This window comes from Perna viridis, chromosome 7 (genome assembly GCF_037379345.1).
Source record: "Perna viridis isolate PV_CMFRI_1.1 ecotype Kerala chromosome 7, ASM3737934v1, whole genome shotgun sequence".
Taxonomy (NCBI): Eukaryota; Metazoa; Mollusca; class Bivalvia; order Mytilida; family Mytilidae; genus Perna; species Perna viridis.
In genome coordinates this window covers 12,320,097-12,343,741 of record NC_142451.1, presented here as the reverse complement: position 1 = coordinate 12,343,741, position 23,645 = coordinate 12,320,097, and the positions used below count along the sequence as shown (strand labels likewise).

Here is a 23,645-nt window from a genome sequence, read left to right as displayed (position 1 = left end):
TTAAACAGTCTCTGTTACATTATTGAAGACCAAACAACATTTAAACTAATAAAAAGATGAAAAACAATAAGGTCTGTTTTCTCATGTAGAATGACCTCAAATATAATACAAGTAATCATATAAATTTACACATTTGGTGCCAAAAGATCATATTTCTGTATTATCTTCTATTGAAGTATTTGTCTAAAGAGTCAAAGTGACAACCTAAAGATACCAGGTTATGTAATCATTCATGTAACAGTATTGCACTTTGCACATACCAGTACTTTTATCTTACCGACTTGCTCTTGAATAATTTCTGCATTCTGTAAATAATTCTGTCAGTGTTAAGGTAACCATATACATGAACTTCTCTATTTTTAACAATTGTGTTCAAGGATTTTAAAAAAAGTTTTATGTTCTGTACATGCTGTATTCTTAGAAAAAAAAAAACAAAACAAAACAAAACAAAAACAAAAAACAAAGTTGGCCCTCTAATTATTCTGAAGGATATTCTTACAACCTCACAATTGTGTAGGTATATTTCAAGCGCAACTGTATGGTAGAATGGTATTTCACTGGTAGGGTGGTCTTTGAAGGTATTTCCATACACTTGTTCTTAACACACAACTCAACAGAATTTCAACTTATAAATAACATTTATAAACCTGTCAGAAGTCAATAATTTAATACATACAATATATTATGTTAAAACCCTACCACTGAACGCTAAAGTATAAATGGAAGTCCCCCCAAAATATGATATGGGCTGCTAGGTTCTATAGGTCAGGTCGTAATCAAAAATATTTACTACTAAAAATACAGGGGCATACCACGGGTGTTCTCCTGGCGAGCTGGTAGCGCTCAGTGGTCAAAATCAAGCTGAGTATTACTAACTGCTCTCAGAATAACTCTGCCAGGATTAATTTCAGGACGCCGGCCCACAGTTTATATATAACTGCCCCACTTGTTGGAATTTTAGGCCCACTTTAAGGAATGTGGGGATTTGGCTAATATCACTGGTTTATCCTTGTGGGCCTCCAAACAATATGATTGGTTAAGAAATCTCTGCAGAAGTCTACATTCTCCTAACCAATTACTTCTGGTCTGCCAAATATAAACATGGTTGACATTGAGGTGAAAAATATAATAACAGGATGAAAAAGAAGGAAGATGGGACCTGCTACAGCTTATAATTTGGGGAAATAAGCCCATAACAATCATATCCCTTAGCAGAATATGTGAATATAATGACAGGTGAGAAATATGAATAAATAGACGAAATAAAGCTGGGGACTGGTCGACAGCCTGGGACTGACTGGATACAAGGGATGCAACAATGAGAACGGACTCTGTCTTGACCCTTAGAAAACATTCCCATAATAGTCCCAGTACAATAATACAAATACAATCATGTAACTATGTTTAAATTGTCCATATCGCCCATGAGTTCACTCAGATGGACACGAACAAACATGAAAAAGGAACCTGAGTGACACTCAAAAATACATCTTCATTATAAACCTACTGACCTAAACCCTATTTTGTAATAATATTAATGCTTTGCATTCACTTGGTACATGTAATAAAATGCTTCAGCAAGATATCAATAATTCTCATGAACAAATGAAGACTTAGTCAATCCATGATGTCTGTGTTCTGATTTATTTCCAAATCCCACTATTAATAATGAATAATGACCCTTTTTGCAATATTAAACATGTAAAACTCTCAAGTTAGATTATCTCCCTTTGCAAAACTCTGACAATATCATCCTGCTCAATCAACACACGGTAAATATATATCATATTGATGTTATTTAGCAAATAGTTCATGATGCTGAGGTCCAAATCAGTGGCAGATCCAAATGGGTGCAGGTGGTTGCCACCTCCCCTTTTTATTGGAAAATTTGTCATTTTCATGTGTAAAATTGACAAAAGTGGGCAAATTATGTCCTAGCACCCCCCCTTTTTCTGAGGAACATAGGCTTGCACACCTCCTTTTTAAAGTGTCTGGATACAGATCATTTGTGTGGAAGAATAGAGAAAACATAAACAACTTCTTACATTATGATATCACATTCTTAATTTGAAACAAGGCATCCATATAATTTCCTACCAGTCCATATAACGTTATATGGACTGGCAGCAATATCATAGAAAGTAAACAAATAAAAATCTAAGAAGTATAATATAGTACTAGTAATCTTTTAAGTTTCATAAAAAAAAATTATTATATTAAATTGTTCAGAAGCATCTCAGCTTACTAGCTTTAGAACATGTTAACCCTATGCAAAACTTCAAAGTTGGATTGTCTTCTATTGCAAGAATTCAACAAAAATCATGTTGCTTTACTCCTTAACTAAAGAAGTCGGCAACATGGTGCTAGTAGATGAAAGTATTGTGCAATGCCATGCTAAATAAGCCTAGACCAAAAAAAATAATCTTGTTTCCTGCTACCAGCAAGAAAAATTAGGGTAGGTAAGTAAGGATTTTTTTTATTAACCAAAATAGTTTTATAAGAGTTAAGGGGAAACAATCAAGACTTTAACAGTGCTTGAGCCAAAATGTATAGGCAGGCACAAAAAACTAGGGTAGGTAGGGTATCAGGAAACAGACATACTATTTTATTTGGCCAATAGGGAAATGTCTAATGTTGATGCCTTCCTACCCCACTGAAATTTTGTATGCAAGAGAAAGAGGTATAATTTTTCTGCAAAAAAAACATGGTGACAAGCTCCTGATATTTAAAGGATACAATCAGCTTTGGTAATGCTTCATCAAGATTCTGTGCACATTTCTGATGGTCCCAACTGACCACAGACTCCAAGAAGGTAGTCTGTGACATCTACAACTCATTACAACTTGTCCAAATCATACTACATTTTCTTGATCTAGTAAAGTACAAATAACCTGAATTATTTTTAATACGCACATAGAATACCACTAGTACTGAACCTTGGGACTGTATCATCAGCAGTATTAGGAGAGATGTGATATTTAAATTGCAGGGTATGACGTTAAAGATTGTCCTATTGCCCAGGACAAGTGAAAAAACTATTCGGACAAGTAAAAGTTAAATCAAATTTGCCTGGAAGACAACCAAACCTTATTTATTTTTCAACATGCAGTTACTAAAGGAGTAATTCGGCAAGTAGAATTTTCCTCAACTTGTTCAGTTGGACAAGGTTTATAAAATGTTAACATCATACCCTGAATTGATTCCAAACTTTCTGTAAAAACTGGGGTTCTTTTTTGGCAGTGATGTTGCAATTAGGTCAATGAATACCTATATATACTTACCTAAGTGTAAATCCTTTGATTGCTGATACTATATAATTAAAGAGTAACACAACTCAGGTAGATTCTGACCTTACAACTACCAAGTGATTTATTTAACGATCAAGTAATTAATTGCATGCAATAGTTTTGGTGTATCATTTGTAAATTTATACATGTAAAAGCCATTTGAAAATTAAAAGTAGATCATACACACAAAAATGTCAACACATCAGTGAATGATTACATTTTAGGCACTGTATGACTAAAAATTATGTTGATATAATACAATATACTACCAGTTTGATGTCTAATTACCAACTCAAAGAAACAAACTGAAATAATGTCAGATCTTAACATGAGATTGGGTGCCAGTGGTCTTGCCGCATAGCAAGTAGGATGAAAGCAAAAATCTTTCAGATGGGCTAGGAAGAACTATTAAAAAAAAATTATTGCAAAAAGTCAGTGGGAGTAATCTAATCTGTTTGATGCACTTATAACCTCCTTTGAACAATGCCTTCCTTAAAATTACATCTTTTCATGGAAGTTTCTAAAGATAAAGATTTGACTCTCAATTCTTTATCATAAATAAAGATAAATGTAACACAAAAGCAGAGAATGTGGTTAAAAAAGTCTGCGTCCTGTGCTCTAGCATTAAATTAGATTACAAAATTATAGAATAATGTATAAATACAAGTATAAACAAAAAAATTTCTCATTAATATTTGACAAGTAAAAAAAAAACAATTCACATGTACATATATGATCAAAATACATCTGCATTACATATTCAGGGGTAAAGATTGGGAAATACAAGCTGGTAGCCCAGACTACATTTTTGTTTAATATTTTCTATATGTTCAACAAAATTTATCCCAAAAATTTGGTAGTCCAGTTCAAAATCTAGTAGCCATGGGCAACAGCTAATTTTCATCCCTGCATATATTGTTTTACAGTGGTGGTACAATGAACTAAAAGAAATTAATTACAGGTCCAAAGATAATGTGTACATAAGAATTGTAAAGTAGAAGCCCTTAATCAAGACATTGTCAGTAATAATTATGTAAGTTTCAAGACGTCCAAATGAAGATGAGAAGGCGTCATCAGCCAGTTGTTTACGACCGCTAAAAATGCTTCAAGTTAACTCTGAGAAAATTCTTTTTTAAAGAACATTTCAAATACAACCTACATACTTTAATGATAAGTTTTGTTAGAAGGTTTAGAACTTTCACTGATGCCGACCAATGTTTACTCCTGCATAAAAATAATCCCTTGACAAACCTTGCACATATATACTTGTCTATTTTTAGAAATTTAAATGGACACATTTTTTACAATGTCTCCGATGTGTGTAAGGTCATCAAATGGACTGCAATTAATTATAACTCAATACAGAACAGTAATGAAGTATGTATCCGGATTCCCTTGTGATTTTCAGGGGTTCCCAATGAATTTTGGAGGTCAGTGACCTGGGAGCTCAGGTACTAACATCCATATTGTTGGTGATCGATGAGATAACTTCACCATGCTGGGTAATTTCACACCCAGGTCAGTGATTCTCCGTACACAATTAACAACTGGAATATACAATGTCCCAGCTGGCTGGCTATAACACTCACATTCCATCAAGAAAACATCCGACTGACAGTGTTTCACTGACTTACACGGATTTCAAAACTCCGACTTGAATGTTAGAGAAACATAAGTCGCTGAGCGTAGTGTAAATTGATAGACCCACTGTATCACGGTATGGCTGGATCAAGAACATGGAACAATGCTCATTTTCAGTATTTGTTGTGCTTGACCTAGGTATTAAGTGTAAACTTTGAAATCACTTATTTGTCAAGTTATCTCTAGCAATGGAAAATTATGGACCAACTTTTAATGTAATTTTCAACCATTTTTATAGTTTTTGATGATCATGTTTGGAAAATTGCTGTCAAACTGAATGAAGATGAAATAATGATATAAAAGTTACTTTGATCCACTTAGAAGTTGTTGTAGTCCATCCCTACAAATTACCATTGCAATGTTTTTGATAGAAATACCTTTAAAGAATTTTTTTCAATACAGTGATACAAAAGGAACATTTTTTTAGGCACATAAAATTACCTCATCTTTTGGCAAGCAATTTCTTTGTGTTAAAGATGCTGCATCAGAAAAATAGGTTTAATGTAATAAAAGGTTAGAGTTTGTACCAACTTCAGAAAAAATAAAAATCCACTTTCCTCAATCTAGAAGACATTTAACTACTGTGATACAGTGAGACCCCAGTATATACATAGTTTGGAAAAGAATTCCTTCAATATCTACTAAAGGTATCACCTGAAAACTATCATGGAACAGACACACAACCTTTCAGATGGTAAAAAATAATTTATCACAATAATAATAGGAGAGTTCTTCATGATGTCATCACTTACCTATGATTTGATTTTGGTTGGCAAAAAATCCAGTTGAGTGGCATGGGGCATCAACTTTAAATCATCATAACTTTTTCGTTTTTTAAGACAATTGAAAAATTCTTTTGGTTCCCTGAACTGCCAATAAAACTCTTTTTATCCATGGAATTTTTAAATATTCAGTAATCAGACTATATCAGCATAAAATTTCAGACAATTTTATATGGAAATAGAGGTTTACATATAAATATCATTTCAAATTTATTCTTCAAGTAAACAGTTATAAATTCACATATATAAAATATGAGTTCTTTTATGTAAATGAAACATTTTACAAAACCAAAATTGGATGTAAAAGAACAAAACTATAAAGTTTTGAAAATTGGGATTCTAATCATTAAATTGTTAATTGCTTATTTAGTTGTTTATTTGCCAACCAATTTGATACTTAATGATATGCAAATTAGAGATCGGTGAACTCTCCTATACCTGCATGGTCACTTTGCATAGCGCAGTCTGACCGAGGGTTTTAAACATTCTTGGGACCTGCATGGATGGAATGCAGGCCTGTTAAGTTTCATTAATTTTGTGTTAGACTAACATATTTTGAAGCTGATTTGGCAGCACTTTCCTTTGGATCTTTAAAACTTTTGCCAAATGATATCGCCTTGCATTAGTGTTTTGTAAACTACAGCCCTAAGCCTGGGAATGTGTGGCAGGGTGTAAAAAGTACAGCTTTTAAATGGAAGTATCACGAAGGAAGGAAGAAGATCTCGAATAAGGGTATATCCTCGTAACGTTTGGGGTACTACCCCTCGTATGGTATGGTACGGTGTTTTTTTTCTTTCTTTTATACATAAAGATGGTCATGCTCTTTCCATTTCAGTGCAGTGTTAATATTTTAAAATAAACATATGAAAAAAATCTGTACAGATTAACTCTAGTGAAGAGTTTAATAAGCATGTTGAGCCTATAAAACAGAACCTTTGATTTCTTCCATTTGCAAACGATCAAAATTTCCGCCAACTTTTATTTACATTTTAAACTTCCGGTTTATTCTATCTTCTTCGAGGGGTGTGGGAATAATTGCAAGAGCAATTTCAATGTACTTCAATAAATTTGTGCAACAAAAAACAGGAAGTCGTGATAAATTTTCGAAAATTCTTATTTCCAAGAAAATTGTAAGAAAAAAACATTGATTTTAATGACGAACGATTTTCTGGTTCATGCTGGTCGATCCACCTTACCCTTCTTTTGCAAGAATTAATTGGTCCGTTATTTCGCGGGAAATCAACAAAAACATTTAACTCCTTCAATTCTATGTATGTTAATGTAGGAGCGCAGCGATGCCAGGAATAATTGACATTGAAGAGAAGAATAACACAGATGTATATGAAAAGTATTTACATACCTGTAAAAAATATATAAGCATATTTTAAAGCTAATTAATGTGCGAAAGCAGGGCATTTGTTTCACGAAGAGGAGATGACCATTTTTTTTCGTATGTAACCAAATGCATGTGCCCCTGTCCTTCGTGAAAGTAGCAAAAAAGGGGATCTGATTTTTAACTTCAATCTTCATGCAGTTTTAAAAAAACCTTAGAATCATTTGAGCTGTAGCAGTATTAGCACTGACATGCTATGTTCAGTTAGCATGCATATCACATGAATTCTAATATGGGGTAGGCATTGCCTAAATCAGCGAGCACCGTGAGCTTTACCATACGTTTACCATCTGTACAAAATCAATATTCCTATTAGAAAATCTGTCTTGTTAAGTAATGGGGGAGTTTTTTTTAAATAAGTGAATAACTTGAACAATTTTTTTTCACAAAATTCCAATTCCATACCACCTTTGTAGCACTTTGCAATACTGTACATTTTTTATCCCTCAAGGGCAATATCCATTTCAGTTTCGGCCTGTCAGATCAATCTGTACAGTTACCGGAAATATTACAGTTCTCCACGGATAGTGGGAATATTTTATTCATATCATGTGACGTAAACAAAATGCAGATGACAGCTGCAAATTCCAAACAAGAAAATGATTGCCTTTCCTATCTTAGAAAAGCTATGCTTCGATTTTGATGATACAATCGGAGTAATATTTTTTTCCAAGATGGGTTAGGTTCTTAACAACAGCAACAGAGGAACTTTGGAGATACACGTACATACACATCCACGTGTTTCCCAAAATTTTTAAAAACATAACATTCACTTCTTTAAATAAGTAAAAAAAAAATAGAAAAAGACCTGAAAACTATCCGTCCAAATAATTCTATGCCTATGGGATTCAGAGCCTTCTTTTTGCTTGGTCACATCATTGCTAGTGAGCAAGGATTTTTTGCAATAGACTACTATAAAAATCCTTGGAGTGAGGCTTGAAAACGTTGCTGACTTGAAATGTTTCAAAAATGTCCTAATTATCTTGACCATATAGCCATGTAAAAATACACAAGCCAGGTATAGGAGAGTTAGCCAATCTTATTAGTGATGTCATATTCACTAATTTGCATGTCATTAAGTGTCAGATTGGTTGGCAAATAAACAACTAATTAAACAATTTACAATTTCATGATTAGAACCCATATTTTCAAATCTTGATCATTTTATTATTTATTGTCCAATTTTGATTCTGTAAAATGTTTCATTTAGATAAAATAATTCATTTTTGTATGTGAATTAATTACTCATTTACTTGAAGAATAAATTTGTAATGATAATTATATAAACCTTTATTTCCATATAGAATTATCTTTATAATTTGATACTCTTTTAGTGTTATTACTGAATAATTTCAAAATTTCGCAGATAAAAAGAGTTTTATTTGTAGTTTAGGGTACCAAAAGGGTCCAAAAGAATTTTTCAATTATCTTCAAAAATGAAAAAGTTACGATGATTTAATGTTGATGCTATGTGCCACTCAATGAATTTTTCTGCCAACCAAAACAAAATCACAAGTAAGTGATGACATCACAAAGATCTCACCTATTCTGTGATGAAAATAGGACAGTTTGATGCAGTTGTTAGAAAATATTAACAGCATAAAAATTCATGAACACATAGAAATAGATAAGAACATAGAAGAAGTTTAAGCCTTAAAGCTGTAAGGGAAAAAATCTAGAAGTCCATGCATTTTCACTAAAAAAAAACAACAAAAAACAGAAAAAAAAACAAAAAAACAAAAAACATTTAGATATAAAATTTTTGCAGTTGCTGGTCTTGATATTGTTAGACTGATAGGTCAATTGAAAAACAATGCTCATATTTAAATTATATTTAAATTACATGATTATAAGTTGTTGCTAATCTTTTATGTATTCTAGAATGAATTAAGTAGGAATGATGAACCTCTTTAATGCAATGGTTTTCAGTTGTCTGATTTAAAATGATGAAAGTTATGATTACTGGGTATTTTACTTATAGGTACTTGTGTTGTTGTTTTAGACATCAGAAATATGTTTATCATGAAAAGAACCTCACCAAAGACCATGCACAAATCTTGATTTATATTGGAAATATGGAATTCAGGTTGTATCACTTGCTTATTCCAGGTTAAAATTTATAGATGAAGAGTTCAAAGATGGTGATATTACAGAAAAGGTAATTCATGTATATACAAGCTGTAAAATTTAATTATTAAACTCTTTCATGATTTGAACCTTACAAAAAAATGTTAGGAGCCAAGTGGGCTCCCAAAAATTATAGTTTGGTTGCCCTCGTGAATATTTCGGGGGGCCACAGACTAACAACAATGTTGCATCCAGGAAATTACTTAAGTTTGCAGAAATATAAAATTGTCTCGATACCCACCAATAAATTCAACAAGTGTTCGTATCAAAACTACTGTTACATAGGTAAACTTTGTTTTAGCCTTGATACATCAGTTTGATTTTTTCTTCAGTTGGAAGTCGTTACTTTGTTGTTATTTTAGGGTTATTTGAAGAAGAAATATAAAGTGCTAAATGCTGTTCTGCCTGAAGAAACAAAAAAGGAAATATTGGAATTAGATCATGAACTGAAGGAAGAAAACATCACAGAGGTAGGGGTTTTCTAAACATCCTTTCAAGATAATCTATTTTCTTGCACACATGGAGCTGGTTTACAGTAACCACAATGAAATCTGAAATAGAAATAAATTCTTAAACATTATTGTTTTCTTAAACATGAAAGCAACATTAATAATGAAAAATGGTGTATATGTCAAAGTGATGACAACTCCACCGGGATGAAAATGTCAGCCAAATGTATTTAAACCCCAGGTTCAAAGAAGATGGGGATATATTGTTCATGCTCTGTCTGACTTTCTATCAGAAAACAGAACTTTCATAACATTTTACTCATGAACTACTGATTACAGCCACTTGATATTTAGCATGCAGCCTCAGCTAGTGGTCCTATTCCACGCTTACAGATTTCGGTCCTGTTGGACAACTACTTCCAACTGTAGAGAATCCTTGTTTATAAACTATCAAGGAGTTAATTTAATTGTGTTCAATGATTTGAAGAAGTTATCCAAATGAATAAGCCTTCATCCTCTCAAACTTATTTGTATGTAATTCTGCTGATCACATTTTATGACTAACAAATCTTCAAATAGTGACCTTAATTCTAGTGCAACCATCAAAGGAATCAGTGAAAATGGCTACTATAGATTTAAAAAATAGCCTGTGCATGCATGGATAACTTCAGGGGATCATTTACGGAAAATATTGCCTGAAATTTGCAACATTAATGTTTGATGTCACTACAAATATTGCATCTGAATTTTAACTGAATGAATTTGACTATATATAGGGAGAATGGATATGGTGAATATATCAAAAAGACAACATCCCCAGGGTGATGAAAAATGTCAACTCGAAGGCCACCCACCCATTGAATGACGAGGAAACCCTCACATCACTGGGCAGGCTGCAGCTAAAGTAGAGCTGAAGCTTATTCATATTAATATAAAATTTTAAGGTTTTTGTGATTGCCTGCTAATACTGGATAACTTGTACATGTAATGTTTACTTGTATTTTACAGAAGGGGTATTTTAAGAAACTTGGCAAATTGTTAGAAGCCTTTAGCAATGGAACAGTTCAGAGTAATGGTGATGCTTCAACAAATGGAAATACTCATTCTAATGGAAATTCAGAACAAAATGGCTCAAATGGGAAGGAGTTAGCAGAAGTAAAACCAGTTCAGGAAAATGGAGACAGTTGCCCAGCTACAAGGGATGTAAATGGCAGCAGTCCAGTGAAGAATACAAATGATCAGAATGGATGTGAAGTGAAGGATGATAGCACTGCCAAAAAGGTATCAGTGTATACGCTATCAGTGGTTCTAATTTACTTTCAAGGAAGAAAGGTCCTGGACTTCAGAAAGTTTCCAAACAATTGTCCACTTGAGGGACATTAAAAGCCCTGGCTTCTGAAAGTGGAATTTAAGGTTCTTTGTCCGAAATTGGGGGTCCTGTACCTTAAACTACAACTTAATTGAACTGTGCTTGACTTCAGCCACTAGCCCATAACCTGAGTCTAGGAAAAAGACAGGCTAGTGGAATGATGTGTAGTTATCATGGTTGTGGACTAGTAGAATGATGTGTAGAACTTTTCATTGATAGTGTACATTTGACTAGGTTCTAAAAATTTTCAAGAGAAGGATTGGCAGCATTGATACACTGCTTATATTTTCCATATTAACATGTTTTTCCTCATTTTCCATACATCTACTTAAATGTACAAAGGAATATGACTTGGTTTATAAAAAAGAGAACCATTGAATAATTCAAGCTCAATGGTGAAATGAAACAATAATTAAAACATGAAAACTGACCAAAAGTAAAATAATGATATCAGACTTGCATCTTGCCTTCAATTTGAAGTTCATTAACTTCGTCAACATACTAATCCTGTGCTGGCCATTTTAGTTACGCGCAGACTAAATTTTCTAATTTAAACAATTTTTCCTGTTATTGTAAAAACTAATAAATCTATTATTTTAAAGGATGATGAGATGGAGGAAATTAAAGATGAAGGTAAGATTTATGTTGTTTTCATTAGTGAGGTAGTAGACATGTATATATACATGTAGGAAAAAAATTGTCTTTTAATTTGATGATGTATGGCATGCAAGCAGTTCTATGTAGGTTGCTGCCTAAATTTATCCTTGTTGTAACTATAAAAGTCTTGGATGGAATGCTATCAAATTCAAATATAATGTAGGGCTGTATTGATTTTTTTTAACATTTTTGCTATTATTGTTCTTGAGTTATGGACCTTTTCAGAACTCTAACAAATGGGCTTCTGGAACAGGGTTATGTTGCTACAAGATTGAAGTCATCACTACAGAAGTTTTATGGTCGTCGTCATGAACTCGTGGATCATTATGGTGTATCCATCTGCATTATGAAAACTGATTTATTCAACGAGTCATAGTTTTCCTTTCCTCGTTTGTCTACCCCAGACTTAACTTTTTATGAGCAACTCAGCGGGTGTTTCTAGAAAAGCAGAGGACACTTACCCTACCGTTGCACCTGGTCCATGCTCCCAGTTTTTAGTGGAGTCCGAGTTGCTCATTTGCTTTTCTTATTTTGTATGTTTGATTTTAGTTACTTTATGTTCTTTGTTGTGTATGTCTATTTTCTATGTTTGGTCTTTGTCCCTGGATTACATTCTTTTGATTACTGCTATAACCTTGGTTCCCTTGATTACTCTTTCATAGGAATTACTGTGGGTTTGCAGAAAACTGGTTTGCTGTCAATTTGACAGCCTTGTGTATTATTTAGATTATAATTTACTTTGCAACTACTTGTAATATCATCCCTGATATCTATATACAGCTGTGCTATATTGTGGGGTTTTATTTAATGATAGGGGACAGCAACTTTAAGTTTCACAACCTGGTTTACAATTTATCACACAATGAAGTTAGGGTGTATGGGTATCACTAGTGGGCATTGGGTTAAAAATTTCTTGTTTTTATTAGATTGTGTGGATTTTGCCAACATCAGGCAAAATTATTTTGACTGCGCCAATATATTTGATTTGTTCAAGACCGTTTCATCTAAAAACATTATCGATTTCTTGCGGGACATCGGTTTATTTAATAAAATCTAAATTGGATACCTTCCTTGATTTTTCAATAATTTAAATGTTTTATCGAAGTTATGTTTCTATATGTATTTTATGTCTTAGGTTCACCTTTTATGTACCTTTTTATATGTAAATAGCTGTTTGTTTTAATTTCATTATTTTATGAAGAGACTTTGATCTTGCTTTTAATATTTTCCTTGCATTAAATGTTCTTGCCGTGATATGGCCCTGGTCGCCAAAACGGCAATAAACAACAACAATCAATCAATCAATCAATCTTGTTTTTATTTTAGAAACTCCAAACAAAAAGTCAAAAGGAAGAAGGAAGAAGTCCAATAACAACCAACCTACAATTTCCTCTATGTTTACAAGGACGTATGTATTTTCGCACTTCAGAATATTACAGAAATTTAAATTTAACATGGGTAGTTAGTAAAATATGCAGGAAACACTTGGTAGAGCATTGATTTTTTGTGATGTAATAAGCGATTGTTGAATAAATACCATTATCTTTTATGAAAAAAAGAATATTACTTGCAGCACTATGGTTTGCATTCTGCAGGGAATAAGCTTCAAAACTTCACTCTAGAGGGCCATCTAGCAAATAAAGAAAATGTTCAATATCGATAGTGAATAGTCCGGACCTCAACCAATTTTTGACGTACATTGAGTATTGGGGTCTCTTTAATGCTTATTTCAGATAACAACTTTGTTTTTGTAAAATAGTTAAGATACATGTAATTTCTCTTTTCTTAAGTGGATTCTCTTGCCTAACATCATAAAATACATGTAAATTTAAAAAATACTTCGTGTGGAAGACTGGTGTCTTCTTGTTTAATTTTGATTGATATTTTGCTGCCTAAAATTGTTTTCTTGTATTTCCCCAATCATTTTTTTTATTAACATCAAATGAAATAATAAATTTAATATAATTTTGCCATTACATAACATGCTTGTATTGATTACACGTTGAATCTAAATATCATACTCCAAATTATTTTGGGTTTTTTTTTATGTTACCCATGTTTATGATGTTTCATTATTTAAGACCTGGAAAGAGAAAGTCTACTGCTGATGATGAGGTTAAGAATGAAGTTGTAAGCGAAGAAAAAGACACCAAAAAGGCTAAAGTTGAAAGTGATGAGAATAATGAAGACATGGAGACTGATGATAAAGGGTGAATTGCATAAATTACTTTAAAACACTGTGTTTTACTGGTAACGTGCCAAAAAATAAAGGGTCTGTTTATTAAAAAGTTTTATATTAGTTGGACAAATCAAAACATTGCTATTGTAAACAGTACTGATTGAATGATATTTACAGAAGGTTTAGTGTAATGTTAGGTTCAGGAGTAAAAATGCCGTCAGTAGGTTACCAGAAACACTTCTTTAATGTTCAAACAAATATTTCAATACATGAATATTGTTTCATTATGGATAGGAAGTTGGATGAGTATATGAACATCATTTGAAGTCATTTACCTTTTGTTGATTCTTAAAAATCAACTGGTTCACGAATTACAGAATTGTTTACTTTTACAGATTCTTTTCAGTTTCAATGAAATTTGACATTCTGTGGATTGTGAATCTTTCCATATGTAACAATCACACATGGTTCAGGATTTTACAGATTGTTTGTGTAAAGCAGGTCCAAAAGTACAGATTGTTTGAAGTAGGATAAACAGGTCTGGAATAATGACTAACTAGAAAAATCATAAAAAATTATAACATCTACTCATCTTGAATAAAAATACATTTGGTCAGACCTGCATATGCATGTTCCTGGAAAACAAGTTTTAAATAAATGATCTTGAATTTCTACATTTTGTGTAGAAACTTCAAGCTTACAATGGAGTTAGAAGTATTTTGGTTAGCATCTGTTATCATCCTTTTTTAGATCATCAGCTGTTACGGAGGTGAAGGAAACAGTCAGTAAAGCTCCACCGTCTAAGTGTAGAGAATGTAAACAGCTGATTGATGCAGATTTAGCCATGTTTCCTGGGGATGCTGATGAAGCTGTAAGAACTTTTTCAGTCATATTTTGGCCAAATTGATATGCTACTTTTTGTCACATTAATGCATGTGCATGTCTAATGCATGTGTTCGCAGTTCTGGTTTTGTGGTAAGAAAAACAAACAGATTTTTATATTTTCTTGACACACTAGTAGAGTTCTAAAATGTTACTAAGAATGTTAAATGTAGAGTTACATCAATTTAGAAATACATGTAACGACAAACTGGTTGAATTTTACATAATATTTCAAGAATTTCACAATTGTTGTATCATACTGAAATACTTGTGTGGTAAACTAACATTGTCTAAAAGTGACAAATTTGTAATTATACTAATTAATCCCTTTCAAAGATGGGGAGTGTATACATGTAGAAGTATATACATGTTTGTCTATCTGTCTGTCCTCCCATCAATCCTGAACTGTCGGTAGATTTGATGAAAGTATTTGATGTCAGTGAAGTCACACTTTGTTTTACTTGAATTTTATAGGTAGAGGAATTTGTTGCCTTGACAGACCCTAAGCTCTCTGTATTTACTGGTGATGAGGAAGAAATTCATCAATACGATGAAAGACCTCAGCATAAAATAACCAATTTTAGGTAAAATGAATTTAATTTTTTTTTTTTCAACTTGCTGATTGATTTACATAGTGAAACCTGTCTATACCAGACACTGTCAATTTTAATGTATTTAGAATCTGAGTAAACCAAACACCTGTCTAAACCAAACAAATTTTATAATCATAAAGAGGTTCGTTTTAGACAGGTTTCACTGTAATCATGTTAAATTTTATTTCTTTATAATCTATTCTCTCCTTACATAGCATCATTTATACTGCAACTGTTCTATTTGAGCAGTCAAAATGCATTGACCCTTTATTTACATGTGATATATGGTCACTGACTGAATATAACTTTCTGTTGTGACTTCACAAATGTTACATTGTTTAAAAGTTTCTAGGATGTGTCCATCTTTGAATTAAATGTCCAGAATTTTTTATTAATTTCTGTTGCAGTATATTATAAGACAGTAACAGTGCAACGACTTTACAAGAACTTTGGCATACGAATTTGGTTTCAACCGGTGAAAATGCATAGCACAGCCTCACAATTTCTCACAGTTCTCAGCCTCATCTGTACATCAGCGTAATGTCTAGTCATTGCACTGTGTTGTTTATATTTCAGGTTGATTTTTTTACCCCCACTCAATGAGTTTGTGGTATATTGGAATCACCTTTTCTTCTGTCAATTTTTCCAATCGTCATTCTGTCATCATTCGTGTGTGGATTTTCATGTTAGTTAAACCAGCTGATCTCTGGTTACTTGGTTGGGTTTTTTTTGCACCTGTTTTAAAAAGGTTGAACTAATAAATTGACAAAGCAAACACTAACAGCTCTGTCGAAGTTTTCTATTATTGGGTACTTGATTTAGCACTGCTGTATAGTTTTGAATGAACGATATTAACCATTAAGACTTTATATTTCAGTGTTTATGACAAAAACACACATCTTTGTCCATTTGACTCTGGTTTGATTGAGAAAAACATCGAACTTTTCTTCAGTGGATATGTAAAACCTATATATGATGAAAATCCAGAAGTTGATGGTGAGTTTCCAAGATAGGATATTTATTCTTTAATAATTACTACAGGTTAATATCAAAGCAGCGAATGTGTGTAAGATGAAAATTTTGCCCAATCTCTCCTTAGTTCTATTTATTTAGTATCCCTTCACCATAACATCTCTGTAGGGGTATAGTTTCACATCTGTCTTTTTTACCTTTGTAAAATTACTGGTATCAACCTCCTTCAGTAGGTTTAGACCAAGGTCAAGGGTCAAAGATACTTAGTGTAATGAAATAGGTAAATGTTAATGTACATTTACCCAGGTTTTAACTTTCGTCAATTCTTACTACTGGTATGTATTTAAACTGATATGACTGTTTATACTTAAAGGTGGAATTCCTACAAGGAATATGGGTCCAATAAATGAATGGTGGACAGCTGGTTTTGATGGTGGTGAAAATGCTCTGATAGGATTTAGTACAGGTAATGAATGGTTGTAGTTCAAAAGATTTTATCCTTTTCCACCTGTCGTACTCCAGTTTCAGAAAAAAAAATTGAATAAATGGCATTTCTTGTATATTCTGTTAAAAATTTTTGGTGCCTGGTTTCTCTTGGTGCTGATTGAAATATATATATATATATATATATATATATATATATATATATATATATATATATATATATATATATATATATATATATATATATATATATATATATATATATGTAGTAACCTTTGTACACTATTGTACTCTGATAACAAGCAAAATAAGAAAATTACTGATTTTGTTCATTTTTAGGCTTATCTCAAGGATGCTTGATGTGTCTTTGAAATAAAACATTGTTTTGTAAATGCAGACAAATACATTGAATTATAATAGCTGCCTTTTAAAAATCTCTCTTTACCAACAGCTTTTGCTGAGTATATTCTTATGGCTCCTAGTGAAGCTTACAAGCCATTTATGGATACCATGAAGGAGAAGATACACATGAGTAAAGTTGTCATTGAATTTCTCCAAAGATTCCAAGATGCAACATATGAAGATTTACTTAATAAGATACAGGTGAGAATAAATCCATTAACTTGTTTCATTTAGAATTTAATAGGTTTATGCAAAGAAATGCAATAATTTGTTGATAAAAAAAAAGAGACAAACTTAATTTTCAAAAATTGAAGTTCCATAAACAAAATTTTATTCTTGAATTTCATGAAGATCTAATAATATGTGACAACTGACTAAATGCTGCTGGGCCCAGTTTTTGAAGTATGAAAGCATGGTTTCGACCCAGTGACAGATTATCATACATGCATATATAATGTGGATCTTTTGAAATTTGAATTACATCTGTTTTTTATGAATGTTCTCCATGAAATGTCTGCTAGCAATAAAAATAAATACCCACAAATATTAAATGAATCCACAGTATCTTAATTTGTCAGTTTTTGTCAACTTAAGTTGATCGAAAGGGCTTCGTCTTGTCTAAATAAAAACTTAATGTAGAATTCATGTGATTTCAGATTACAGTACCACCAACAGGATTGAATAGTTTTACAGAGGATTCCCTGCTGAGACATGCTCAGTTTGTAGTAGATCAGGTTAGTTTCTAGAATATGTTTTGGATAAAGAGGCAGTGGTAATTTTCTTTTTGGATTTTTGTTATTTGAAAGAATTGTCACTGGAAATTATGCGTTGTAGATTGCAAATCGGAAAATAGCTCTATTAATAAAGTTTGGAGAAGTTCAATATTATTACTGGCAGGTATAATGTACAACAATCAAAATTATTGAGTTACTGAGTTTTTTATTAACTTATCTGTGATGATGAGTTACAATACAGTAACCAGAAAATAGACCAATTTGTAAATGTAAATGCTCTCATTTAGACAATGCAGTGGTGATATTGCTACATACTTGCGGAACTATCTGTTATAGGTTCAGAGTTATGATGAGGCTGCTACTGATGATGAACAATTACTAATTGCCACACCTTGCATGAGGGCCCTGATCAAATTGGCTGGTGTTACACTTGGCAAAAGGTTGGTTAGGATGCAATGTTTTGTTAGGAACTATTTTAGGGACTTCATTAGCAACTTAACCACAAAGCAGGGAGAGTAAATATTTCATTATTTTAAAAATGGTCATCATTAAATGAATATTGTTTGGTAATACTTACATTTGAAGAGCCTAATTTATATTTTATAGGAAATGTTCTTCATTGATAAGGGTGGTATTCCTTTTTCACATGGTAACTTAAAAACGCTTTCAGTAGTGACCATGACATTTTTGTAAATCATTAATTTCTTTGGTTCTAAATGGGGACTGGCATATCATGCACTGATGGTGCACTTTTTATTCTACTGTACATTGACTTCAAATTTTGTAAATTTTTGTGAAACATGAAATGAAAATGTTTATAATGTTGATATCGTCGAATCTTTGTTTTGTGCAGGCGACAAATGAGAAAAGAGTTGAAAAGAGCACCAAAAGTAAAGAAACCAGCATTTACCATGGCAACCACTACTCCCCTTGTCACCCAGATATTTGATAGCATGTTTCAAGGTCAATTGGATGAGAAATGTCATAGCACAAAGAGGAGAAGATGTGGAATATGTGAAGTATGTGTGAACTTCTATATTTAGTTTTCATTACTGTCACTTTTGCTTTCAAACAAATTCATGAAGCTGCATTGTTTTCATAGCATTAATGCATATGTATTGTGGTATGAAAAACTGCAATTAAAAGTTATTAGTGCTCTGGTATTTTAAAGTTACTGCCTTACAGCAATCTGATCTTTACAGGCTGGGTATGTTTGACCTGTTTCTATGAAATGGATTAATCAAGATTTTGGGTGCTCATGTTCAGCCATTTTTGTCAGATTTTCAGACTCCTCTGGTTTTATCCATATCTTAGCTTAACTTTTTTTACCCACTGACCCTCCACTTTTCTTCTCATAATTTCACTATAAAATCCTTAAAATGTTGTTTATGCAATTCTTGTTATTTCTTCAGGGGTTTTAATAGATAAAACTTACTAAAAACAAAACTTATGCAGAATCAAGAGGAACCTTTTTTCCTGCCATAATTTCATTGCTTACATGTATCGTATTTTCCGGAATATAGGTCGATATTTTTTTTTCAGCAAAGTGTCAGCCTCGACTTATCGTCCACATCGACTGATTTCAGAATTTTTCGAGAAAAAATGTTCAAACTACAATGCATTTCATTAGATTTGTTAAGTTCACTTATGATTGCTTGAATTCAAATTTTTTAGGTAAACTGCAAGAACGAAAGCCATCATTCAAACAGTCAAACTGGTGATTGAATTCAAATATTATTGATCATTGACGCTATCCTTTATTAATGAATACAATGATGTTAATAAAAACTTTGAAACTGTTAAAATATATAAACAAACTCTAGAAGATAAGATAATAAAACTTATGAAATGTTTATAAATACAAATGTAATGTTCACATAGCAAAGTGAAATATAAAGTTAAAAATGCAAGAAATGCACCCTGGCACATATATACTCTTGTATGACTTCTGGAAAGACATTATTGAGAGATCTGGAGTTATTGGTCTTTTAATATGCAAATTTATACCCATTTAAGGAATGTCATAACACGTTCGGACGTGGCTCAAATTATAAGTTGTTAAGGTGTTATCTAAATGGCAAATTGCAGGTAATATTGTTTATTAATTACCACTCATAATTATGACCAATTCATCAAATGAATTTCCCACTTACTTCACACATGGGTGCCCATGTTTGACATGCTTATTATTTCACACGCCTGATGATTTAAGGCTTCAGAGCCATTGACACGGCATTTAATAAAAATAATTGAACTCGCGAACAAAGTGCAATTGAACAAAAACACAATTATTAATTTAATTCAGAAATATAATACTTAGTAACATCGCTGGATTAATATGCTGTTGAAAACTAACTGCTCAACTCGGATCTCTGTTGACATGTACGATATAAATGCCCACATCTGACCCTCAACTAATCTACGTTTTTTGTCAATATTGATCAAAATAAGGCGATACGACTTACAGTCCAGAAAATACAGTACATTTCAAAAATAAGCACACTAACCCATCAATTTTTTCCTCTTATTTTGTTCTCTGAATTCCTTGTTATTCTTAAACTGAGCAGTGAACATTCACAAGACATGATTATTTTTCAGACTTGCCAACAGCCTGACTGTGGTAAATGTTCTGCATGTAAAGACATGGTCAAGTTTGGTGGTTCTGGAAGAGCTAAACAAGCATGTGTTAATAGGAGGTAATTATACCAGAGTTATATGTATACTACAAGTGCAATTACATGTACATGTACCACATTTTTACATACCTGAACTCTTACTCTTTTCTCAAATCCTGATATTACTGTTGTAATTCTAAATTTTAATTCATATTGACTTTTGATTTTCTTCCGGTGTAATTCACAACAGTCTGTTATAATATGCATGCTTTAACACCTACATTTCAGTGTTAAACTTACTCTGATATATTTGTATATTACATAAAAAACAGCACAAATCTAATGAATACAGCTTTAATTTCCTCAGATAAGGATATTTCCTTTATTGAAGTCAGACTGATTCAGATAAGGATATTTCCTATATTGAAGTCAGACTGATTCAGATAAGGATATTTCCTATTTTGAAGTCAGACTGATTCAGATAAGGATATTTCCTATTTTGAAGTCAGATTGATTCAGACACGGATATTTCCTTTATTAAAGGAAGATTGATTCAGACAAGGATATTTCCTTTATTAAAGTCGGACTGATTCAGATAATAATTCACAATTGAATAATAATTCATAATAATTCATAATAAATATCATAATTGGAAATATATGGTGGCAATGGTAGATCCCACAATAAAATTCTACAAAGAAAAGGTCTGTTTTCATGTGTTATACTGTTTGAAACCCTAGTGAAAAAATTGCAATGTGGTGTCCATTTTCAGTTGAAAACTTATAATAAATGTAAGTAAAAGTTCATGAAATTGTGTGTTTTTAAGGTGCCCTAATATGGTGGTGAAAGAAGCTGAGGATGATGATCTTGGGGAAGAAGATGACAATGACTCCAAACTAAATGTAAGCTTGTATCATATTTTTATTGGCTAATTTCTGCTTTTCTGTGGCTACATAAAATCTTACCTTCAGATTTGTGACATTTCTGTGGACTTCTGTGTTACAAATCCATATTTAACTGTTCAGTTTTTATATCCCCACTTGTAAATAAGAAGGGACTATAGTGCAATCACCTTGTCTGTCCATCTGTCAGTTACAGTTACACAGATTGAACTGATTTCTCAGCTTCTATTAGAGGGAATGCTGAAATATTTGGTATATTGCTTTTGCATGATGACTTGTAGTTGTCTCCCAATTCCAGGTTCCTCGTGCATCTTCTTCAAGTATACTGTAGGACTTAGTAAATGTACAGAAAATTTTGTAATACATTTCTCAGCTGCTGTCGGAGAGAATGCTTAACTATTTGTTGTATTGCTTTTACATGATGACTTGTACAGTGTCTCCTGTTTATATTTTCCTTGCTCGTCTACTTTCTGTTTACTGTACAACTCTGTAATTTTTAAAATGATGCATAAAGGAAATTTTGTAAGAGATTTCTCAGCTTCAGAAAGAATAGCTTCGATATTTGTCATGTATCTTTTGCTTGATGACTTGTACTGTGTCTCCTCTTTCTAGGTTTGACAGAAATGGTTGAGTGGGGGTATTCTTACCATGATGTAGAATGTGACATCTTGTTTATTTTACCGTGAATTCACTTCTGGTTTTACCTGTTACTCCCTTTCTAAAATCGATATTACTTTTTTTTTAATTTCTGATATTACAGTTGTGGTTTTAGTATATATTAATAATGTCAGTGATTTAACCAAATTCAGATTCCTTGAGTACAATTATCTATAGTGTGGTAAAAAATTGTTACGCTGTTAAGGCAATTTCACATGAATTTAGGATTTGTTTTCATGTTAAAATGTTTTGTGAGAGACAATTATTAAAAAAAAAACATAACATTTTGTAATGATTAAAATTTAGAATTTTTGTGTGATTAGCCTTAATTTATCTGAAAGTACATATTTACTGTATACCTGAAATAATTTTTGTTGTTAGAACTGTCGCAAAATTTCCAAACAAAATAATGTATAATCACAATAAAATCAAGACTGCACAAAAATTTATTAATTCGTAAGGTAGTGAGAAAAAGACAGCAGGAAAATTTTTCTGTAACAAATTTCACTATAATTTTCAGGGAGATAGTAAAATCATCACACCTACCAAGACGCATAAAACTGCTTCAAATGCCAAGGTATGTATCATGTATTTTTATACGGGTGGGTCTATGTCACCTTTTTCAGTCTGATTGCACTTTTTGCATCCCCCCCATTACTACGTGGAAGGGGGCATAGAAAAACTGCTTCACAGATTTTATTCAAATTTTGTGGGATTGTTAGTCACCATTTGTAGTTGATTTGTACTTCTTCCTTTTTGAATCAGCAAATTTTACAGGAGTTATGGAACTTCATTTGTGGCAGTGGGGGACATATGGCTACGAGTTTCTTGTCTGTAACAGATTTCAGCTTCTGTTGGATCTATGCTTTTTGGTATATTGCTTTTGCATGATGACTTGTACTTTGTTTTCCCTTTCCTGGTTTGACAGAATTTGTATGAGGAGGTAATTTTAACATGACATAGTGTACTGATTATTTGATTAGCATCATCAGCTGTTTTCTATGTGTACATAGAAATATAAGTTTTTACTAGTATGAAAGCTATTTGTCACTGACTATTTCATTGGGTTATTTGTCTTGCATATTAATCAAATGATCATTTTGTGTTTAGGCATTCATATTTTTCCCTGTCTAACACATGTACTTGGATATTGTTGGTTTGCAATGCAAGTTACTGATTTTTATCACAAACACAAAATTTGTACCTCACAAACAATTATTTACCATATTTGCATTTTTTTCAGGCAAAACTGAAATGGAAAGGAGAACCTATAAAGGTGGATGGAAGAAACTCTTATTATGAAGCCATAAGTTTGGATGATGAAATTGTAAGTTCATTAGAAAACTTCTTGCAGACTTTAAGCAATTTACCAACAAAATGAAATTAATGTTTTGTTGATCCACTGTTCATTACATTGGCCATCAGCTAAATGTTAAGGCAACAATGAATAAAATCCTATGTATATTCTCATCCACGTTAGTCAAATTTGGGGCAGCATGCTAATTTTATTTTGTTTATTTTCTATTAAATTAGGTGAAAAATGCTGTCAATTTGAAAGAA

The 23,645-nt window shown here is 32.3% G+C and overlaps 2 protein-coding genes across 4 annotated transcripts in view; one reads left to right on the top strand and one right to left on the bottom strand.

Moving 5' to 3' along the window:
• The window catches only part of LOC148611363 (FIGNL1-interacting regulator of recombination and mitosis-like), a 45,799-nt gene extending 39,096 nt beyond the window's left edge, over positions 1-6,703 (bottom strand). For all 3 annotated transcript variants that reach the window (XM_088591851.1, XM_088591854.1, XM_088591853.1), the window contains exons 1-3: positions 6,644-6,703; positions 2,737-2,872; positions 278-317 (exon numbers count right to left, since the gene is read on the bottom strand). In XM_088591851.1, the coding sequence (XP_088447977.1) occupies positions 278-317; positions 2,737-2,826 (130 nt within the window). In that variant the 5' untranslated portion in view covers positions 2,827-2,872; positions 6,644-6,703. The remainder of the gene's footprint in view (positions 1-277; positions 318-2,736; positions 2,873-6,643) is intronic.
• A 230-nt stretch (positions 6,704-6,933) lies between these two features.
• LOC148611362 (DNA (cytosine-5)-methyltransferase 1-like) overlaps positions 6,934-23,645 on the top strand; it is a 34,205-nt gene continuing 17,493 nt past the window's right edge. The window contains exons 1-19 of the mRNA XM_088591849.1: positions 6,934-7,058; positions 9,213-9,261; positions 9,593-9,700; positions 10,688-10,960; positions 11,651-11,681; positions 13,032-13,113; positions 13,787-13,915; positions 14,635-14,755; positions 15,241-15,350; positions 16,237-16,355; positions 16,705-16,797; positions 17,227-17,378; positions 17,834-17,911; positions 18,248-18,351; positions 18,765-18,930; positions 20,510-20,607; positions 21,353-21,428; positions 22,606-22,662; positions 23,329-23,412. Coding sequence (XP_088447975.1) covers positions 7,006-7,058; positions 9,213-9,261; positions 9,593-9,700; positions 10,688-10,960; positions 11,651-11,681; positions 13,032-13,113; positions 13,787-13,915; positions 14,635-14,755; positions 15,241-15,350; positions 16,237-16,355; positions 16,705-16,797; positions 17,227-17,378; positions 17,834-17,911; positions 18,248-18,351; positions 18,765-18,930; positions 20,510-20,607; positions 21,353-21,428; positions 22,606-22,662; positions 23,329-23,412 — 1,983 coding nt within the window. The 5' untranslated portion in view covers positions 6,934-7,005. The remainder of the gene's footprint in view (positions 7,059-9,212; positions 9,262-9,592; positions 9,701-10,687; positions 10,961-11,650; positions 11,682-13,031; positions 13,114-13,786; positions 13,916-14,634; positions 14,756-15,240; positions 15,351-16,236; positions 16,356-16,704; positions 16,798-17,226; positions 17,379-17,833; positions 17,912-18,247; positions 18,352-18,764; positions 18,931-20,509; positions 20,608-21,352; positions 21,429-22,605; positions 22,663-23,328; positions 23,413-23,645) is intronic.